General features: G+C 46.8%; 2 protein-coding genes across 2 annotated transcripts in view; both read right to left on the reverse strand.

The window, feature by feature from the left end:
- Positions 1 to 19: 19 nt before the first annotated feature.
- The window catches only part of LOC138355570 (plasma membrane calcium-transporting ATPase 4-like), a gene marked incomplete at its 5' end in the record, with an annotated part of 85,348 nt that continues 68,613 nt past the window's right edge, over positions 20 to 16,754 (reverse strand). The window contains 2 exon segments of the mRNA XM_069310847.1: positions 20 to 7,422; positions 10,795 to 11,005. Coding sequence (XP_069166948.1) covers positions 10,814 to 11,005 — 192 coding nt within the window.
- On the reverse strand, positions 2,224 to 4,278 carry LOC138355644 (uncharacterized). Its single transcript, XM_069310962.1, has 2 exons — positions 4,204 to 4,278; positions 2,224 to 2,598 (listed from the first exon to the last, which is right to left on the reverse strand). The coding sequence occupies exons 1-2, from the start codon at positions 4,276 to 4,278 to the stop codon at positions 2,224 to 2,226; spliced, it is 450 nt and encodes a 149-aa protein (XP_069167063.1).

The following is a 16,754-nucleotide window of genomic DNA, read 5'->3' on the forward strand; positions in this document are numbered from 1 at the left end:
TTATCCAATTAAAACTCAATTTAAAATATATGGCTTTAATGACTTTAGGCACATTTTAAGAGCATAAAATCAGGTATAAATGTGTTTATATATTTATAAAATTACCTTAAAACAAAAAACAGAAATGAAAGAGTTTTGAAGTCTTACAAGACTTATGTCATAAAATAAGCTGCACTGGTATTATATGTGCTATTGTCAATATTTGTTGAGGCAGATGAGATGTGCAATCATAACAGAATTGATATTTGTAAACTTTATATAAACCGTAAATGTTTATATACTGTAGAATGACAACGCAGTTTATACAAAATTTCTGGGGGAAGCCCCTTCGGCTCCCCGGAGCTTATCCAGGCTGATATGCTAATGTCAGACTTTGGCATCAGTCATGTGTATGGAGTTCTATGGGCCTACCGGGGCCCACGAGCCAGAACCTGGCCCCCTCAGAGAGGCAAGGGGAGCAGTGGCCTATAGAAACCCACATGTTGTTGGAAGCATTCAATGTCTGTCATCGACCAGGTCAGACACCCAGTAAGGTAAACGTCCCAAAACAAACCCCTATTCTGGTGAAAATTGCTACCACCAGCCAAACAAATGGATAGAACTCCCCTAAAAGAAACGAGCAAACGATCATGACGTCACACGTCGCCGCGCCGCTGTGTACGCAGCTCCCCCTCTCCCCGAGAGGGGGAAGGGAGAGCCCCAGACCTACCGCGCCGGCTATCCACCATCAGTTCTTTGGCTGATGCTAGAGGCTGAGGTCGTGTGCTCTGGCTCCAGTGGTTGTTTCAGCACTGTACCTAGAGTGTAGTGACTGTCTTCTAGGTGGTGAATGAGCCGGGAGTGATTCACCAGTACTTGGGCTGCATGTCCCTAGGGTTTCCTTCCCTAGGTGCCCTGTATGTACTGCTCTTGGGGCTTGGGGCCACCTTCCACAAGTTCCTTGGGTTCTGCCCCTGCTAGGCCATTTACTGCTTGGTTTTCGGCCGCCCTTTGTGTGCTCAGGTGTTCTGTCTCCCTTGTTTGCCTTAGGGTTAGGGGCAGTTTGCACTGGTGGGGTGCAGATTGTTTTCACCAATCATGGCAGCCAGCTCTGTTCCGCCAGGATACACTCTCCTCTTGCTGGGTTTTCTTTTTCTTTTTGTTTGTCTGCCTGGTGGAGGGGGGTCTGCCTTTGTTCTTGCTCCCTGTGTCCAGAGTGTATTGAGTATTCTTCCTTCTTCCGGAGGTTTTCCCTGCTAGGTCCCCGTGAGTGTACACATCTCGGGGGTTCAGTTCTTAGAAGGTTGTTTGGTAGACTTGGGTGCCGGTTAGCAGTACCCTGTCTGGGATTACCTGAGCACGAGTCCTATTATAATAAATGCTCAGGACCCTGGGAAACCCCTGGGGGTGCGCGGTTCCGATGGATGTGACCCCGGAGTCCCCCTTCGCTTCCAGCGAGTTTGAGGGTTGCTCTGTCCCCTTGTCTCCGGATGACTCTTTCTCTGTCTTTGCCTTCGTCTGCTGCCTGTGGGGTCGGTGACATCTTCGGCCCGGAGTCCTGCAAGTTTTGTTGATTGTTTGTTTGTTTGTGACTCAGTTACCCAGTCTTATGCTGGCTATGCGGGTGCAGGCAGCACGGGCGTTGCACGATGAGTTTCGATGGTGGCAATGCTCTCAGTTGTTTTGCTCCCCGTAAGCCCCAAGGCTGCCCCATTTTGGTTGGTGTTGGGGCTTGGGGGGTGTTGGTTGCTTCGCTTCCTTCCATGCCCCCTTGTCTTTCCCCTGTTGTGGTCTAGTCTGGTACCCCCTTCCTATCTGCATCCGGATCCTTACCGTCTGTGGGTTCGGGGTCGGGGCGGGGCTTCGTTGGTTTTGAGACTCGGGCGATCTCGGGGAATTCCCCTTCCGGGGTAGCGACGGGGGCATTTGAGCCTGTTCCTCCAGCCGTGTTGTATGAGTCTGCCAGTGGGTTCCCTTCCTTAGTATTTTCGCAGCTGCCCCGGTTTTTTCTTGCGAGGCCGGGGTTTTGGGGGGATGGCTCGGCCCCGGGGCCTGCCGTGTGAGTTCCTGGGGCTGGGGAGGGGCTGACTTGAGGGGCGTATAGGGCCCCGTTGGACCCCGCGGGGGATTTTCTACCCTCTGGGCGAGGTTTGGAGTTATTTGGAGTGGGTTTTTTCCTCTCCCCTCCCCGTACGAGTTGTTGGGCGTTGGCCCCTCCCCGGGCTTGGTTCCTTGTCCCTTGAATCAGTCGGTGCCGTCCTGTCGGCGGGTGCTCTTCTCCGTTATTCCCCCTTTTTTCTTGGGCCGGGTCTTCTCCGTTACGTTCCCCTCTTCTTGGGGTTCTGCATGACTTTTGGTCTCGGGTGTGATTGTGCCTTTATGTGCTTTCGTGACTTGTGCTTGCATCTGTGTGTTCTCGAGGGTTTGGGAAGGTTTTTCACTACTTCCCGTATTCTTGGAACGTCTGTTGTCTTTCGGCGTGGCTTCCCTCCGGTCCTTTCTAGGGCTTGTTGGTCCTCTTCTGTGCTTATTCTTGGTTTTCGGTCCTGTCTCGTTCTTTTGTTGCTGTCTCTTCTCTCCATGCTTTGTCTTGGCACTGCTCGTTTTCTTTACATACTCCTAGTCCGGGATGCCTGATTGGGCTACTTGTAGCCCAATTGGGTTCCCGATTAGGTTCATTGTCTTCTTTCATAAGCCAGCTATGTTGTCACTGCTTACTCCTCTCTTGGCTCCTGTCCCATGAGTTGGGCTGTTTCTTCTATTTAGCAGTTCACTCGGGTCATGTACTGTATGGCAACTTTTCTTCTAAAGTAGTTCTAGTTGGCACCTTTCCGCCGACCGGGTTGTGCGGTTCGGACATCATGTTCTGCGCATGCGCCGTGGGAGTTTGTTTTCATTTGAGCGGTGTGCACCAGTGCTGGTGTTTTGCATCCTTTTCTCTTGGGTGCTTCGCCTCTCGCTCTACTTAATTCTCCAGTCCGTGCTCTGTAGCTATTGGGGTGTTCTGGATTGCAGCTATAGGGAGGACGCCGGGGTTTTCCCTGTGTCATGGGTATGGGGTGCCTCCTTCACCTCTACCCTGCTCTCCTGCGTGTGCGGCTCTGGCCTTCTTCCCCTGGCAGTGCTCCCGGGATCTCGGCTACGTTGGGTCGTGACACATTCGTGCCTACGTTCCGCAGGTGAGTTTCTGCGGTCTGGCGTCTCTTTCAGCCAGGCGCTGGTTCGTGGTTTTTGGATGCGAATACAGTATATAAGATCGTCAGCACACAGGTGACTGCCGAGGGCCTGTTGGCCCATACGTGGCAGCTCCTATTTCTACCTGTCCAGTCTCACTCATATGCATGTCCAACCCATGCTCGAGTCGATCTAGGGACCCCACCTCATCCATGTTACGAGGTACAATGGTTGACGTGCAGGTTATGTACTCACCTAGTTGTACTCACCTGGTTGTCCTTGCGGGGATTGAGCTCTGGCTCTTTCCTCCCGCCTCTCAGCCATCGATCGCCTGGTGTGCATTGTCCCTGGCCTGCTGGGCTCTATCATATCTACATTTGTAACTTGTCTGGAGTTAGCCTCCACCACATCTTTGCCTAATGAACATGTGCATTAGTAACATGTACCACAGTGACATGTGGTACTTGTTCCTGTGTCACGATGATGTGGGGGTGACATTTTGCTGCAGTTTTGTGCCTGGGGATGCGTGTTGTGGATTTATTGTGGCATTTTTCGTGGTCTTATCTAGGGTGCCTCTTTCCTTTCCCGTCTTGTAGTGCCTGGCTTGGCCCTTCCATGTATATTGGTTTCTCTGTCCTCGCCTAGTTGTCCGCCTCTGGTTGTGCTTCCTGGGGTTGAGCTTTGGCTCTTTCATCCTGCCTCTCCCCTGTCGTTTCCCTGACATCTCCTGGGCTCTATCTGTCATGTCTGTCCTTGCAGCTGTGTGTGGGGTCAACCTCCACCACTTCCCTTCCTCATGCATTCCATTTGTTTACTACTCTGCCACTGGAATGTTTCTTTCTTGCATTCCTTTGGCTCCTTTGGGCGCTCTTTCCGCCTGTGTTGCATGGGGCATGTGCACTTGTGTTCAGTAGTCTGTCTTTGTTGCACGTACCCCTCGGTTTGCGTACTAGTCTGATGGCAAACTTTGCACCTTCTTCAGTTTGGTTTGTTGGGACAGGGCCTGTGACTCTGTGTTGTTGGCGTGACTTGTTGGGACGTGGTCTGTACCTCTGTGGGTTGGTCGTGTCCCTTTCGTTCCCGATATGATGCATGCCTTCTTCGTTCCTCATCTTCCTGCTTCATTCTTGTCCCTGGCCACTGGTGCTGGGGCTGTTCTTCTGGTCTTTTTCTCGTTTTCTCCTACACACTGTTGTGTGTTTTGTTTGTGCCTTTTGGCCCTCCTGTTGCGAGGTTTGGGTTCCTGTTTTCCTGGCTTGCCCTGCCTGTAGGCATTTTAAGGGTCTTGTGGTGTCCTTTCTCTGGAGTCTTGCATCGGACCCGTAGTCTCCGATCTCCTGGTGACCTCGCTCACGTTGGGGAGTTTTCTGTTCGGCAGATGTTCTATCTCCTTCTTTGCCAGCATGGGTTTCCGGCTCTGCTTGCTCGGTGGTCGCACCCGAGATCTTCCCGCGGCTCTGCCTCTTCTTAGGCTCAAATAAACCTTGACGGGGCTGGTTAGATTCTGCCTCGAGTCTCTCACCTTCGGTTGGTGGTGTCCCACCTGCGTGCTTCTTCTTGGCGGCAGTATGGGGTGTTTTGGCAGTCCTTCCTTTTCCTTCTGTCCCTTCTTAGGTGGCTGCGTTTGTTGGCTTGTCTTTTTTGGAGGAGGCTTGGGGCCGTCACCTTGCCGCATACTGTCGCCTCGTTTTGTGCGGCGCTGGTGGAGTCGCTTCAGCTTGCTTTCGATCTTGGTGTTACATCTGCGCTGCCTGAGCTGTCCTGGTCTTTGGACAGTGTGCGCTTTCTTCTCCTCCTCGGTTGGCTGTGGCCCCTTCGGTTTGGGTTTGTTTCTCAAAGGCTCTTTTCCTGTTGGCATTTGCCTCTTGGGATCAGGTCAATGAGCTTCCTGCTCTCCTCCGGTGCAGGGGTTTCTACGCCTTCAGTTGTGGCAATAGGTTTGTTCGGTTGCAGCCGTCTCCCTCTTTTCTGGCACAAAATGAGACTGCTACTTTCTGGAGGGGTCCTTGGTTTGTTGGTGCTTGGTTGGTTGGGCCAGGGGTGCATCGTGTTTTGTGTCCGGTTGCGGCCCTCAGCTGTTCTTTGCGTGCCATGGCTTCTGTGTCCAGGACGCGCTTTGGGTTTATCCCGTTCCCTTCTTTCCTGTTCGTGGATGAGGGTCTCCCAGGTCATCCTCAGTGTTATTGAGGCTAGCCAGCCTGTGTTCTATCCCCATGCCCATGGCGTTCGCAGATTTGCTGCTCTTGCTGCCGTCTTGGCGGCATGTCCTGGCAGATATTCGGGCACAGGGCTTTTGGCGGTTGTACAGGGGCCTGGCAGCTTGATATCTTGTGGTCATTCCTGGGCCCATTCGGGCCTATGTTGCCTTGGGTTGGTGGTTGCAGCCAGTTGTTTCGACTTTGAGTTGGGGAGTGTGCGGCGACTGCCTCCCGGATACGTCCCTCTTATTTCCTCTGTGGGTAGTTAGCTCCGGGGAGCCGAAGGGGCTCCCTCCAGAAAACCAGCGTTGAATATAATGAAACGGCATTTTCTGGGTGAGACCTCGGAAGCTCCCCAGCATCCCTCCCTCCCTCCCTCCAATCGGCGGTTTTTCACGTTTTTTGACATCCAGCCTCAGAACTGATGGTGGATAGCCAGCGCGGTAGGTCTGAAGCTCTCCCTTCTCCCTCCTGGGGAGGAGGGGGAGCGGCGCAGATAGTGGTGTGGCAATGTGTAAAGTCATGAGTGTTTGATCGTTTCTTTTAGGGGAGTTCTATCCACTTGTTCGGCTTGTGGTAGCTTGCTTACCAAATTGCTTGTGGTAGCAATTTTCACCAGAATAGGGGTTTGTTTTGGGAAGCTTACCTTACTGGGTGCCTGACCCGGTTGATGGCAGACATAGAATGCTTCCAACCACACAGGGGGTTTCTACAGATCATTGCTCCCCTTGCCTCTCTGATGGGGCCAGGTTCTGGCTCATGGTACCTGGTAGCTAGGCCTCCATACACAGAGAACTCCAAACACATGACTGATGCCAAAGTCTGACATTAGCATATCAGCCTGGATAAGCTCCGGGGAGCCACCGGGTCTCACTCAGAAAATGGCGTTTCATTATATTCAACGCTAGTTTTTATACTGCATAAAATTTAATAACAGACTTCCAGAGAAACACCACAATGAGAGTTGACTTATTTACAGATGCTGTTTCTCTTATAAGGATTTTTGTTTTATTTTGTATTCAATCAGGCAAAATTTGTATTTGTTAATACAGTCTGCTCTCACATTGGTACTTCTCAGCAACTATAAGGCTAACAAGAAATAAGATTTGGTTACTAGCCAGCTTGAATATTCACTTGAATTATAATTTTATGACAATGTCAGCTTGGACACCTATTCAAATTAGATTACTGTACTGTATGAACTTATGTACCGTAGCTTGTAAAAAAATAAATGGCACATGAATAGAATTTTGATACCAGTGTTTAAATTTGGGACAGCTTTTAAACACAGAGAGAAATACAGTATAGTATAAGATAATTTTATAAGGCTTTGTTGATCATATCCGAGTGTGAGGGAGACTTTCAGCAGTTCAGAATTATCTACAAGAAATATTCTACAGCTAATGACAGAATACAAGAATTTCATAATTGTTAATAAGGTTATTTGAATTCTAATTATTGCATATCTACATATGGTAAAAGAAGAAAATTTTGCTATGTTAATGGGCTAAACAATACTGTATTTAAATATAATAATGCATGTATTTTTTAATGCACTTGGATGGACTAGATATAGTGGCAGAAAGCAGCTACACCACATCATAGATTAACAGGTACTGAATTTGATTCTAATCTTTGAATTACATAATTTGAATCACAGAATTTCAGATGCATATGATCATACTTCACTTTTAGTATTTGGATGAGATCAGCACACCATGCAACTATGGGTGTTGCATGAATCTGGGAAGTTGTACAGGTACAGTGCTCACTGTAGGTGTCACTTCAAATGAAGAACTTTGCACTGTCAACCAATAGGTGTCATTTTGATGTGAGAGAGAAAAAATGCACTTCAGCATTTACCAAATGCCACATACACATGAAATGATGCACTCTGTTGATCAGGGTTGCTGCATGGGCATGGAAAGTGACAGCACTGTTCATTCTGGATGTTCCATGGGTGTAAAGAGATGCATACTGTTTATCGAGAGTGTCGTAGGGGTGTGGAGAAAGGCACACTATTCACTTCAAGCTGAGGAACATTGAGCCCCATGCTGTCTATCTCCTGTACCTGCAATATACATCACAAAAACATTCAGATACAGTACAGTACCTCTTAACACTTTCGCGCTATCTGGACGCGCCGGCGCGTCCCGTTTCGTCTAACGCTAACGCATAGTGGACATAAAGTTGAGTCCTCTTTTAAAATATTTGTATAAAATTCAATTTCTATCCGATTTACTTTGGGTTTGTTTCAAACTGCGCGCTATGAGGCTCTCTTTCTCACCACTAGGCTGCATGGTACAATAAGTTCATGAAAGGTGTGGATAACTTCGATCAAATGGTATTTTGTCCCAAACGGGTTGCAGGTGGGTGACTTTAGCCGTTTATACTGGTAATGCTTCCCCCATATCATGTATTATATGCATATGTCTGTTTAGGGAATTTTATTCCGATCAATATACAACCAAAAATAACTGTGTGCAACAAGTATAAACTTGACAAACATAACAAAAGTAAAAACATTTCGTGTGTGTTTGACGCTCACTGATATGTTCCAGCGTTGTTTTATATTTGGCGCTATTCTAACTTACGCTTTGTTGATATTTTTTACCTATGGGCACATAGAACATTCTATTGCGAACACATTGACACAAAAATGAATGACGTACATAGAAAATTAATGTCATGAGAGTGAAATAAGTATAAACTTTCAAAGCGCCGTGCGTCGTCCCGTCACCGATACCGGGTAACAATTTCACAACTTCCCACACTCTTGCGGGCGGGCCGCATCATTATTCTACGCTTATATTCATATCACCGTGTTGGGAATTTCATTGCGAGTCCATTGATACCAAAATTAACGCTGTAGAATAAGTGTGGAGGTGATTACAATCCCAAGAGTAAAAACATTTTGTTGCTGATGGGCGCTCACGGCGAGTCATCTTCGTAGTTATTTATTTGGTGCTGGTATCCCTATACGTTTCGTGACTTTTTTTACTGATATTCTTCTAGAGAATTTTATTGCGAACACGTTGGTACCAAAATGAAATACGTAGCATGAGAACTAAGGTCAGAAGAGTAAAAAGAGTATACACATTTTTGTTTTTACGCTTAAGCGATAAAAACGCTGCGCGCACATTCGGTTGGCTGAGTGACCTTTGCGGAAAGCGCGAAAGTGTTAATACACTACTACAGTATTTCCCCCTGTATTAAATTTATAATTTATCAAAATAACAAAAGAGAAAAGACAAAAAATTCAATAAGTGATGAAAAAATAATGTGAAAATGATGGCATGAATTATGCCAAATATTGATGATATATGAATCAAATTATATAGATTATAGATAATGTATATTTCAAAGTCTTTTCCATACTGTTTGCATTGTTACTACTCTAGGATTAGTATTGCACTGTAATAATAATAATAATAATAATAATAATAATAATAATAATAATACAATAATAATAATAATAATAATAATAATAATAATAATAATAATAATAATAATAATAATAATGCACACTTAGGAAATTGTGTGCATTAACCCACTGACCACAATATGCTCTAAGTAATTTAACCTGGAATTCTACTGAATCCACTAAGCACCAAGCTAATACCAAATCAAGTTTTTACAAATTACGCATGTACACCCTGGTGTGGGTATAGTTCTCCACCAAATGCTCCCTTCAAATACACATGTAGGAAATCACATAATGGTATCATGCCTTTGTGATAAGAATTCTCCACCAAATGCTCCCTTCAAATACATATTTGGACAATCACACAACGATATTATGATTTCTTAATTATTAAGTGTGTATCTGAAGGGAGAACTCCTATACTCACAACAGAATGTATCTGGGTAATTAGTATAATCTTGACTTGGTATCAGTTTGGTGCCTTAAGACTACAAGTGGATTCAGTAGAATCCCAGGTTAAATTACTTACAGCATATCATGGTCCAGTAGATTGAGGCGCAAGGCTGGGGTGACCCAGAATGCTCGTTTGAATCCCTGAATTACTCCAATCATTTTTGCATAATGATATCATGCCATTGTGATTTCCAAAGGGTGTATTTGAAGCGAGTGTATTGTGGAGAACTCCTATACCCACACCAAAGTGTATACGTGTAATTTGTAAAAACTTGGGTTGGTATCAGCTCTGTGCCTCAAGACCCCCAGTGGATAACTTAGGTTATCCTCAGAGTAGGAATAGGATTGGTCATTTACATGTCCCAATGACAGATGGCAATTTTTGTGTGATTTTTTCATCCCATTGTATAGACCATTTTAACTTTGTTAGTTGTCCTGGGCCCATACAGTTTGTTAAGGTTGTGAGTCCCCCATTGCATAATTCCCAGTGTACAGAAGAGAGCACTGTGTATGCCAATCCAGTAAGAACACACTTCAAGTGGTCCAATAAATTGTGAATAAGTGGAGCTTTCGAATACAGTATACTTCTTTGTTAACCGAGTCCAAGTCTTGGGGACTAGTAATATATTTGTAAAGTCCTGTTTCAGTAGTGTTTGCAAAGTACAACCACACTCCTAATATATTTTGTACCTTTAAATTTAAGACTATAAAAATAAGTTCCTGCGTGATTTCAGAAGCTATTATTTACAAAAGCCTTTTTCCCAATATAGATGCCTCTAGCTTATTATCTGAAGACCTCTGTATAAGGTCTGTCCTGGAACAACGGGGTATAACACCGAGTCTTACTGTCCTCTGTGGAGGCTTACTAATATTCCTAGCGATTATTGTAGTTACCCTCCCCTTTTTTATGAACTATGGCTGAGTAGAAAGATGCTTGTGCCTTTACACAGTTTTTGGCTGAGCTGCCTTCTAGTGCAGTGGCATATCAGCTTGCAGCCTTTTTTGCATGACAGTGTTTTGTGGTTCAAGATCTTGCAGCCCCACAAGGTAGGTGGGAAGCCCCTGTCTGCAGGAGGTTGCACTGCTGCTGACCCCTCATTGTTCTATAAGAAGGATTTCAAGTGTCTTATCTTGTTGGAATTAATTAAGAGACCCATTCTTGTTCTGTTGAGGTCCCCATAGCCAAGGGCTGCATACAAGCAGTCACTCAGTTACTAGACTGACATATTGCTGTTTAATCTAACTGGTTATGCAATGTGAACAAGCATCAAAAGAATTAATGAAATATGATGAAACAATGTATGTTAGAACATGAATTTCTCAGGTTATATTTGTGGTAAAACTATATACAGTAATGCTCAAAAATAGAATATGCATCACTATAAATGAGATTAAAAGATCCAACATGTGCTTAAGAAAACATAAAATCTTATGAATATTGTTCAAGTTAGTGCCAGGGAGGCTTTAATAGTAGATGCTCTAAGTACTGTATTGCACACCCTCATCTTTGGTTTGCAAATATTTCTGTGGTGAAACATTGGCAGCAGAACTTGCTAAATACGGTACCTTTATCAAGACAGTTCCATTATCGTGACCCTTCAATTTCTGGCATGTTGAATTCTTCTGAGTCAATGAGCCTGTCGATCGAGTCGCGGTCAAAGTCTGAGGCTGTGATTCGATCCTGAGGGACTCCCATCTTTCGTTTTCTATCCCGGCAAGCTTTTTCAGCGTCATCACTCCCTTCAAGCCCGGACTGGAATGCTCGGACGACACGTATCTGCAAGAGTTGATACAGTTTTCTCTCCTCTATCATGATATTCAATGACCATTGATGTTTTAATTGTGTTTAGTGTTGTTTGTAAGTACTATACAGTATTTGTAAGTGTTCATTATTGGGATAATACAGTATTTGGCATGTTTGAAATTGTAAATATTTAGTTGCATTAGATAACCTAAATTTGTAAATACCTGTATAGGGCTAATAACCAATGGTGTAAATGCTGTTAACATTTGTATTCACCTAGTTGTTCTTGCGGGAGTTGAGCTATGCTCTTTCAGCCCGCCTCTCAACTGTCAATCAATCAACTGTTACTAACTACTAATTAACGTTTCCCCCCCACACACACACACACACACACACCCAGGAAGCAGCGCCATAACAGCTGTCTAACTCCCAGGTACCTATTTACTGCTAGGTAACAAGGGCATCAGAGTGAAAGAAACATTGCCCACTTCCACTTTTTTGTTTCTGCCTGGTCCGGGAATCGAACCCGGGCCACAAAATTACGAGTCCTTCGCGATGTCCGCTCAGCTACCAGACCCCCTATTTGTGTTTTAATATTGGTGGCATATTCACTATGGTCAATTGTCTAGAGGCAATTTTGAATTTGTAAGTAAAAACTGTCAAAATATTTGCATTATTTATTTATTTATTTATTTATATACAAGAAGGTACAGTGGGGGTTAACAGAGAGCATATCTTGAGGTTATCTTGAGATGATTTCGGGGCTTTAGTGTCCCCGCGGCCCGGTCCTCGACCAGGCCTCCACCCCCAGGAAGCAGCCCGTGACAGCTGACTAACACCCAGGTACCTATTTACTGCTAGGTAACAGGGGCATTCAGGGTGAAAGAAACTTTGCCCATTTGTTTCTGCCTCGTGCGGGAATCAAACCCGCGCCACAGAATTACGAGTCCTGCGCGCTATCCACCAGGCTACGAGGCCTCTACGAGCATAGAAATTAAGTTGATTTTACATTCTTGTAAAGTCACTAGCACTAGCATTATACTGTACTAGCTATTGTAACTTAGTTATATTTAAAGTTTTAGTTATATTCAACAGTTCCTTCTAGTAAATACAGTATTGAAGAGTTCATTTATTGACAGTGTTTAATTTTTTTACTTAGCTCTTCATATTATAACAACATTTACTGGGTTAACACTTATTGTATTTGTGTAAAACTTACTAAACATAGAACTTTAGAATACAACTTAATTATTAATTTTAATTCAAATTCAAATTTTTTATTCAGGAAAAGTACATACATAGATGATTTACAGACAATGTTGGATTTATAGATAGAGCTAGTACATACAATACCTAAAGCCACTGATACGCATAGCATGTTGGGCAAATGTTTTGTTACTGAACAAACAAATGAATACTGGTTGAATTAAATAAAGAGTAACATTAAAAAACATTGAAAACAGTTTTTCAGCTATTGGGATCAAAGAACAACTAATAAAAACCAATATACCTTGCTAAAGATAGGAAAAATATGCTATCAGCCAATGACACTGCAACTAATTTAATACTTTCTTCTCATCAGTTAGAACAACAATGGCAAATAAGATTCCAGCAACAAAAACCACCATAAATGATTCTCACAGACTGTTCAGAGCAACTATATCTATCCCAAACAAGTTCCTTAGATGTTACTTATATAATTCACTCAAAACTAAAGCAGGCAACTACTGTACTCTGAAATGTCAACCCTTATTTATTTAAAACCTCAAGTAATCTAGCCCCAGCTATAGCATTATTCTATAATAAATCACTATAACGCTGAGCCTAACCTGGTATTCTTAAGAAAGACAGAATAAGTCCCAGTCTATAACAACACAGACAATATCAAGCCTACTCACTTTATCTACAATATTTGAGAAACTAATGTACAAGCAGCTCTACTCATACTTCGCTAAACATATTTATCTCTTGTCAGTATGGCTTCAGACTTCTAAAAAGCACTAATGCTGCCAAATAATATTGCATTCCACAGGGTAGTATATTTGGTCCAGTCCTCTTTCTCATATACATAATGACCTACCAAATGCCATTCAAAACATTAAGCTAATATTATTTGCTTATCACAACCATTATTTTCTCAAACACTAATACAGTTATCCTAACTAACAGTGAATATTGAACTAAAAAAAATACAAATGTGGTTGACTACTAACACACTGAACTAATCCACCACTCACTAAAAGTTGCACAACAGGTAGGAGCAGTACAGTAGTCAAAAAACCAGCGTTGAATGTAATGAAACGCCATTTTCTGGGTGAGACCCGGAGGCTCCCCGGAGCTGATATGCTAATGTCAGACTTTGGCATCAGTCATGTGTATGGAGTTCTAGGGCCTACCGGGGACCACGAGCCAGAACCTGGCCCCCTCAGAGAGGCAAGGGGAGCAATGGCCTATAGAAACCCCCGTGTGGTTGGAAGCATTCTATGTCTGCCATCAACCGGGTCAAGCATCCAGAAAGGTAAGCATTCCAAAACAAACCCCTATTCTGGTGAAAATTGCTACCTAAGCCGAACTAGTGAATAGAACTCTTCAACAGAAAACACGGAAACTAGTATGACGTCATACGTCACCGCGCCGCTGTCTGAGCAGCTCCCCCCTCCCCGGGAGGGGGAAGGGGGAGCCCCAGACCTCCCACGCCGGCTATCCACCCAACAGTTCTGAGGCTGGATGTCAAAACACGCGAAAAACGCCGACCGGAGGGAGGGAGGGTTGCCGGGGAGCCTCCGGGTCTCACCCAGAAAATGGCGTTTCATTACATTCAACGCTGGTTTTCTGGGGGGAGCCCCGTCGGCTCCCCGGAGCTAACTACCCACAGAGGAAGGTCAAAGGGACAAAACCGGGAGGCGGACACCACGCACCCCCCAAGGAGGCGAGACAACCGGCAGCAAACGCCAACCCAAGGCGCCACAGCCCCGAAAATCCCGGGAACAACACGAGAACCACGAGCAGCAAGGCCCCTGCACGAACACCAAAAATCCATGCCCGAAAGACTGCAAGGCCACGTCGCCCAGACGGCAGCGAGAGCAGCGAAGCCACGAACGCCACAGGCATGAGGGAAGAACACAGGCAGCTTAGCCGCAAGAACACGGCTGACCACCCGGGACACCATCACCCGCGAACTGGGAAGAACAGAACCGGATCAACGCAAAACGCGCTCCGGACCCAAACGCCGTGGCACGCAAACAACAGCAGAGGGCCGCCACTGAACACAAAAACGACACACCCCCGGCCCGACCAACAAAGCACCAACAAACCCTGGACCCCTCCAGAATGCAGCAGCCCCACCCCGCGCCAGAAAAGATGGAGACTGCTGCCATCAAACAACCAAAACGCTAAAACCGAAGGAGCAAGAAAACACAGCGAACCGACCCCCAGAGGCAAAGGCCCAAAGGAAAGAGCCGACGAAAAAACACACCGGAACCGAAGGGGCACTACCAACCGAGGAGAAGACAGAGCACGCTGACCAGAGACCAGGATGGTGCAAGCGGCGCACGAACAGGCCGGAGGTGAAATGACGCACAAGACAGCTGACTAACGGTGCAGAAGCAACACCAAGACCGAAAGCAAGCTGAAGCGGCTCCGCCTGCGCCGCACGAAAAGAGGCGACAGTATGTGGCAAGACGACGGCCCCCAACCCCCACTAGAAAACTAAGCCGAGAGTAAACCAAGCCAACAAGAAGGACCCACCGAAGAAGGGACAGGAAAAGGAAGGACCGCCAAAATACCCCATACTGCCGCCAAGAAAGCACGCAGGTGGGACACCTACCACGAAGCCAACCGACCACCAACCGGAGGCGAGACCACGAGGCAGAACATAAGCAGCCCCGACAAGGCCCCCCCCGAGCCCAGGAAAAAGGCGGAGCCGCGAGAAGATCTCGGGCGCGACCACCGAAACCCAGGCGGCACAAGGAGATGGAACGTCTGCCGAACAGAAAAACTCCGAAGCATGCAAGCCCGCCAGGAGTTCAGAAACGACGGGTCCGACGCGAGACATCGCAAGAACCCCCCCAAAAAAAATAAAACAACAACAACCGGCAGGGCAAGCTAGGAAAACCAAAGAAGGCGGAAGGGTCGCCGCCAGAACAGGACCCGAACCAAGGGGCACGAACAACTGCAACAGACCGAGACAAAGAAGCACATCACAGGACACAGGCTGACCAACGCCTAAGAACACACGCAGAACATTCCTGCTGCAGAAGAGGCAGGAAGAAAGAGCAGAAGCACAAAAAAAAAAAAAAAACCAGGAGAACAACCAGGGGTGGACAATCAGGCAGGGACAAAAACCCCACGCAATCCCCAGGCACAAAACGGCAGCAAAGCGCTACTCCACAACCGGACACAGGAACAAGGACACGCCACCGTGAAACACGGTACCAATGCTCACGTGCAGCAGCAGCAGCAACAGGCACCACTGCAACATGCAACATGTAAATAGCAACTCCCCTCTGCAAAGGCAGAGAACGGAGCAGGCAGACCCCAGACAGGGCCAACGGAGACACGACAAAACCCTGCAGGCCCAGAAACCTGCACCAGGCGACCGACGGCGGAGAAACCCCGCTCGATACCTGCTGGATGAGGTACTGGGAGCTCTTTTACACCTCAAGCCCGGCCCAAGGTCAGGCCAGACCGGCCAGAGGATGGCCCACCAGGCAGCTGCTAGGAGCAGTCCACCGGCCCACATACCCCCACAACCAGGACGGGCCGGAACTGCCATACGAAAACAGGCCAGTGCGCCCTGGAAGTCCACGGACGAACCAGCAAGAAGGCTTATGCTCGCAAGTAGGTCGTGTAACAAGCACAGACCACTGATGGTAATACAGTGTTCCCCAAAAGTGCCAAGAGCACCACTGCACTCCACTGGTACTATCCCGCAAGTTCTACCAGATAGGCGGGACCCAAGAGCCAGAGCTCAAATCCTGCAAGCACAGCCAGGAGCCTCACCAGGTGAGTACAGAACCAACCCTACCACCCCCACACCTCACAACATTAAAAAAGGAGGGTCCCCTGAACGACTCCAGCATGGGTTGGACATGCACATGAGGGGGACAGGAAGGGGTGATAAAGGGACAGTCACTGGTGTGCGAACGGTCTCAGTCGTACAAAATTATACCTAAATAAAGACAGGTATATGAACACCGCCGCATCCAGCGCCCGGCCAAAAAGACGCCAGACCGCAAAAACTCACCTGGCGAATGGTGGCTCGAACTTGACACGACTCAACCGTGCCCAGAAGAACTTGGGAGCACCGCCAGGTGAAGACGCCAGAGCCGGACCCGCAGGAGAACAGGGAGAGGCGAAGGAGGCGGTCCACACCCATGACACAGAAAACCGCGGTGTCCTCCCCACAACTGGGAACCAGGACACCCCTGGCGCAAAGGGGCACATACCGCAGCCAGGGAGAAGAACGAGAGGCGAAGCACTGTAGCAAAAAAGGGCGCAAAACCCCAGCACTGAACCATCGCCCAGACCAAAACAAACTCCACGGCGCATGCGCATAACACGCTGGCCGAACCGCACACCCTCCCTGCGGGAAGGCGCCAGCCAGGACTATTGCACGAGAAAAAGAGCCAAAAGAGGAAGCAGGAACAATAAAACCGGCCAAAGAAGCAAAGAGCCCAAAAAAAGGGAACCCAAACGGGCGACAAGTAGCCCAAACGGGCGACAAGTAGCCCAAACGGCCGACAAGTAGCCCAACCGGGCGACAAGTAGCCCAACAGGGCGA

The sequence above is a fragment of the Procambarus clarkii genome, chromosome 68 (assembly GCF_040958095.1).
Source record: "Procambarus clarkii isolate CNS0578487 chromosome 68, FALCON_Pclarkii_2.0, whole genome shotgun sequence".
In the NCBI taxonomy this organism is placed as follows: Eukaryota; Metazoa; Arthropoda; class Malacostraca; order Decapoda; family Cambaridae; genus Procambarus; species Procambarus clarkii.

What these genes read in the sequence shown, in the direction of transcription:
- LOC138355644 (XM_069310962.1), bottom strand. Translation starts at nt 4,278, where the DNA reads ATGAAGCAGGAAGATGAGGAACGAAGAAGGCATGCATCATATCGGGAA. An exon ending in GACACGACCAACCCACAGAG is followed by an intron (nt 2,599 to 4,203) that starts GTACAGACCACG and finishes ATCCCGGACTAG; the next exon opens with GAGTATGTAAAGAAAACGAG.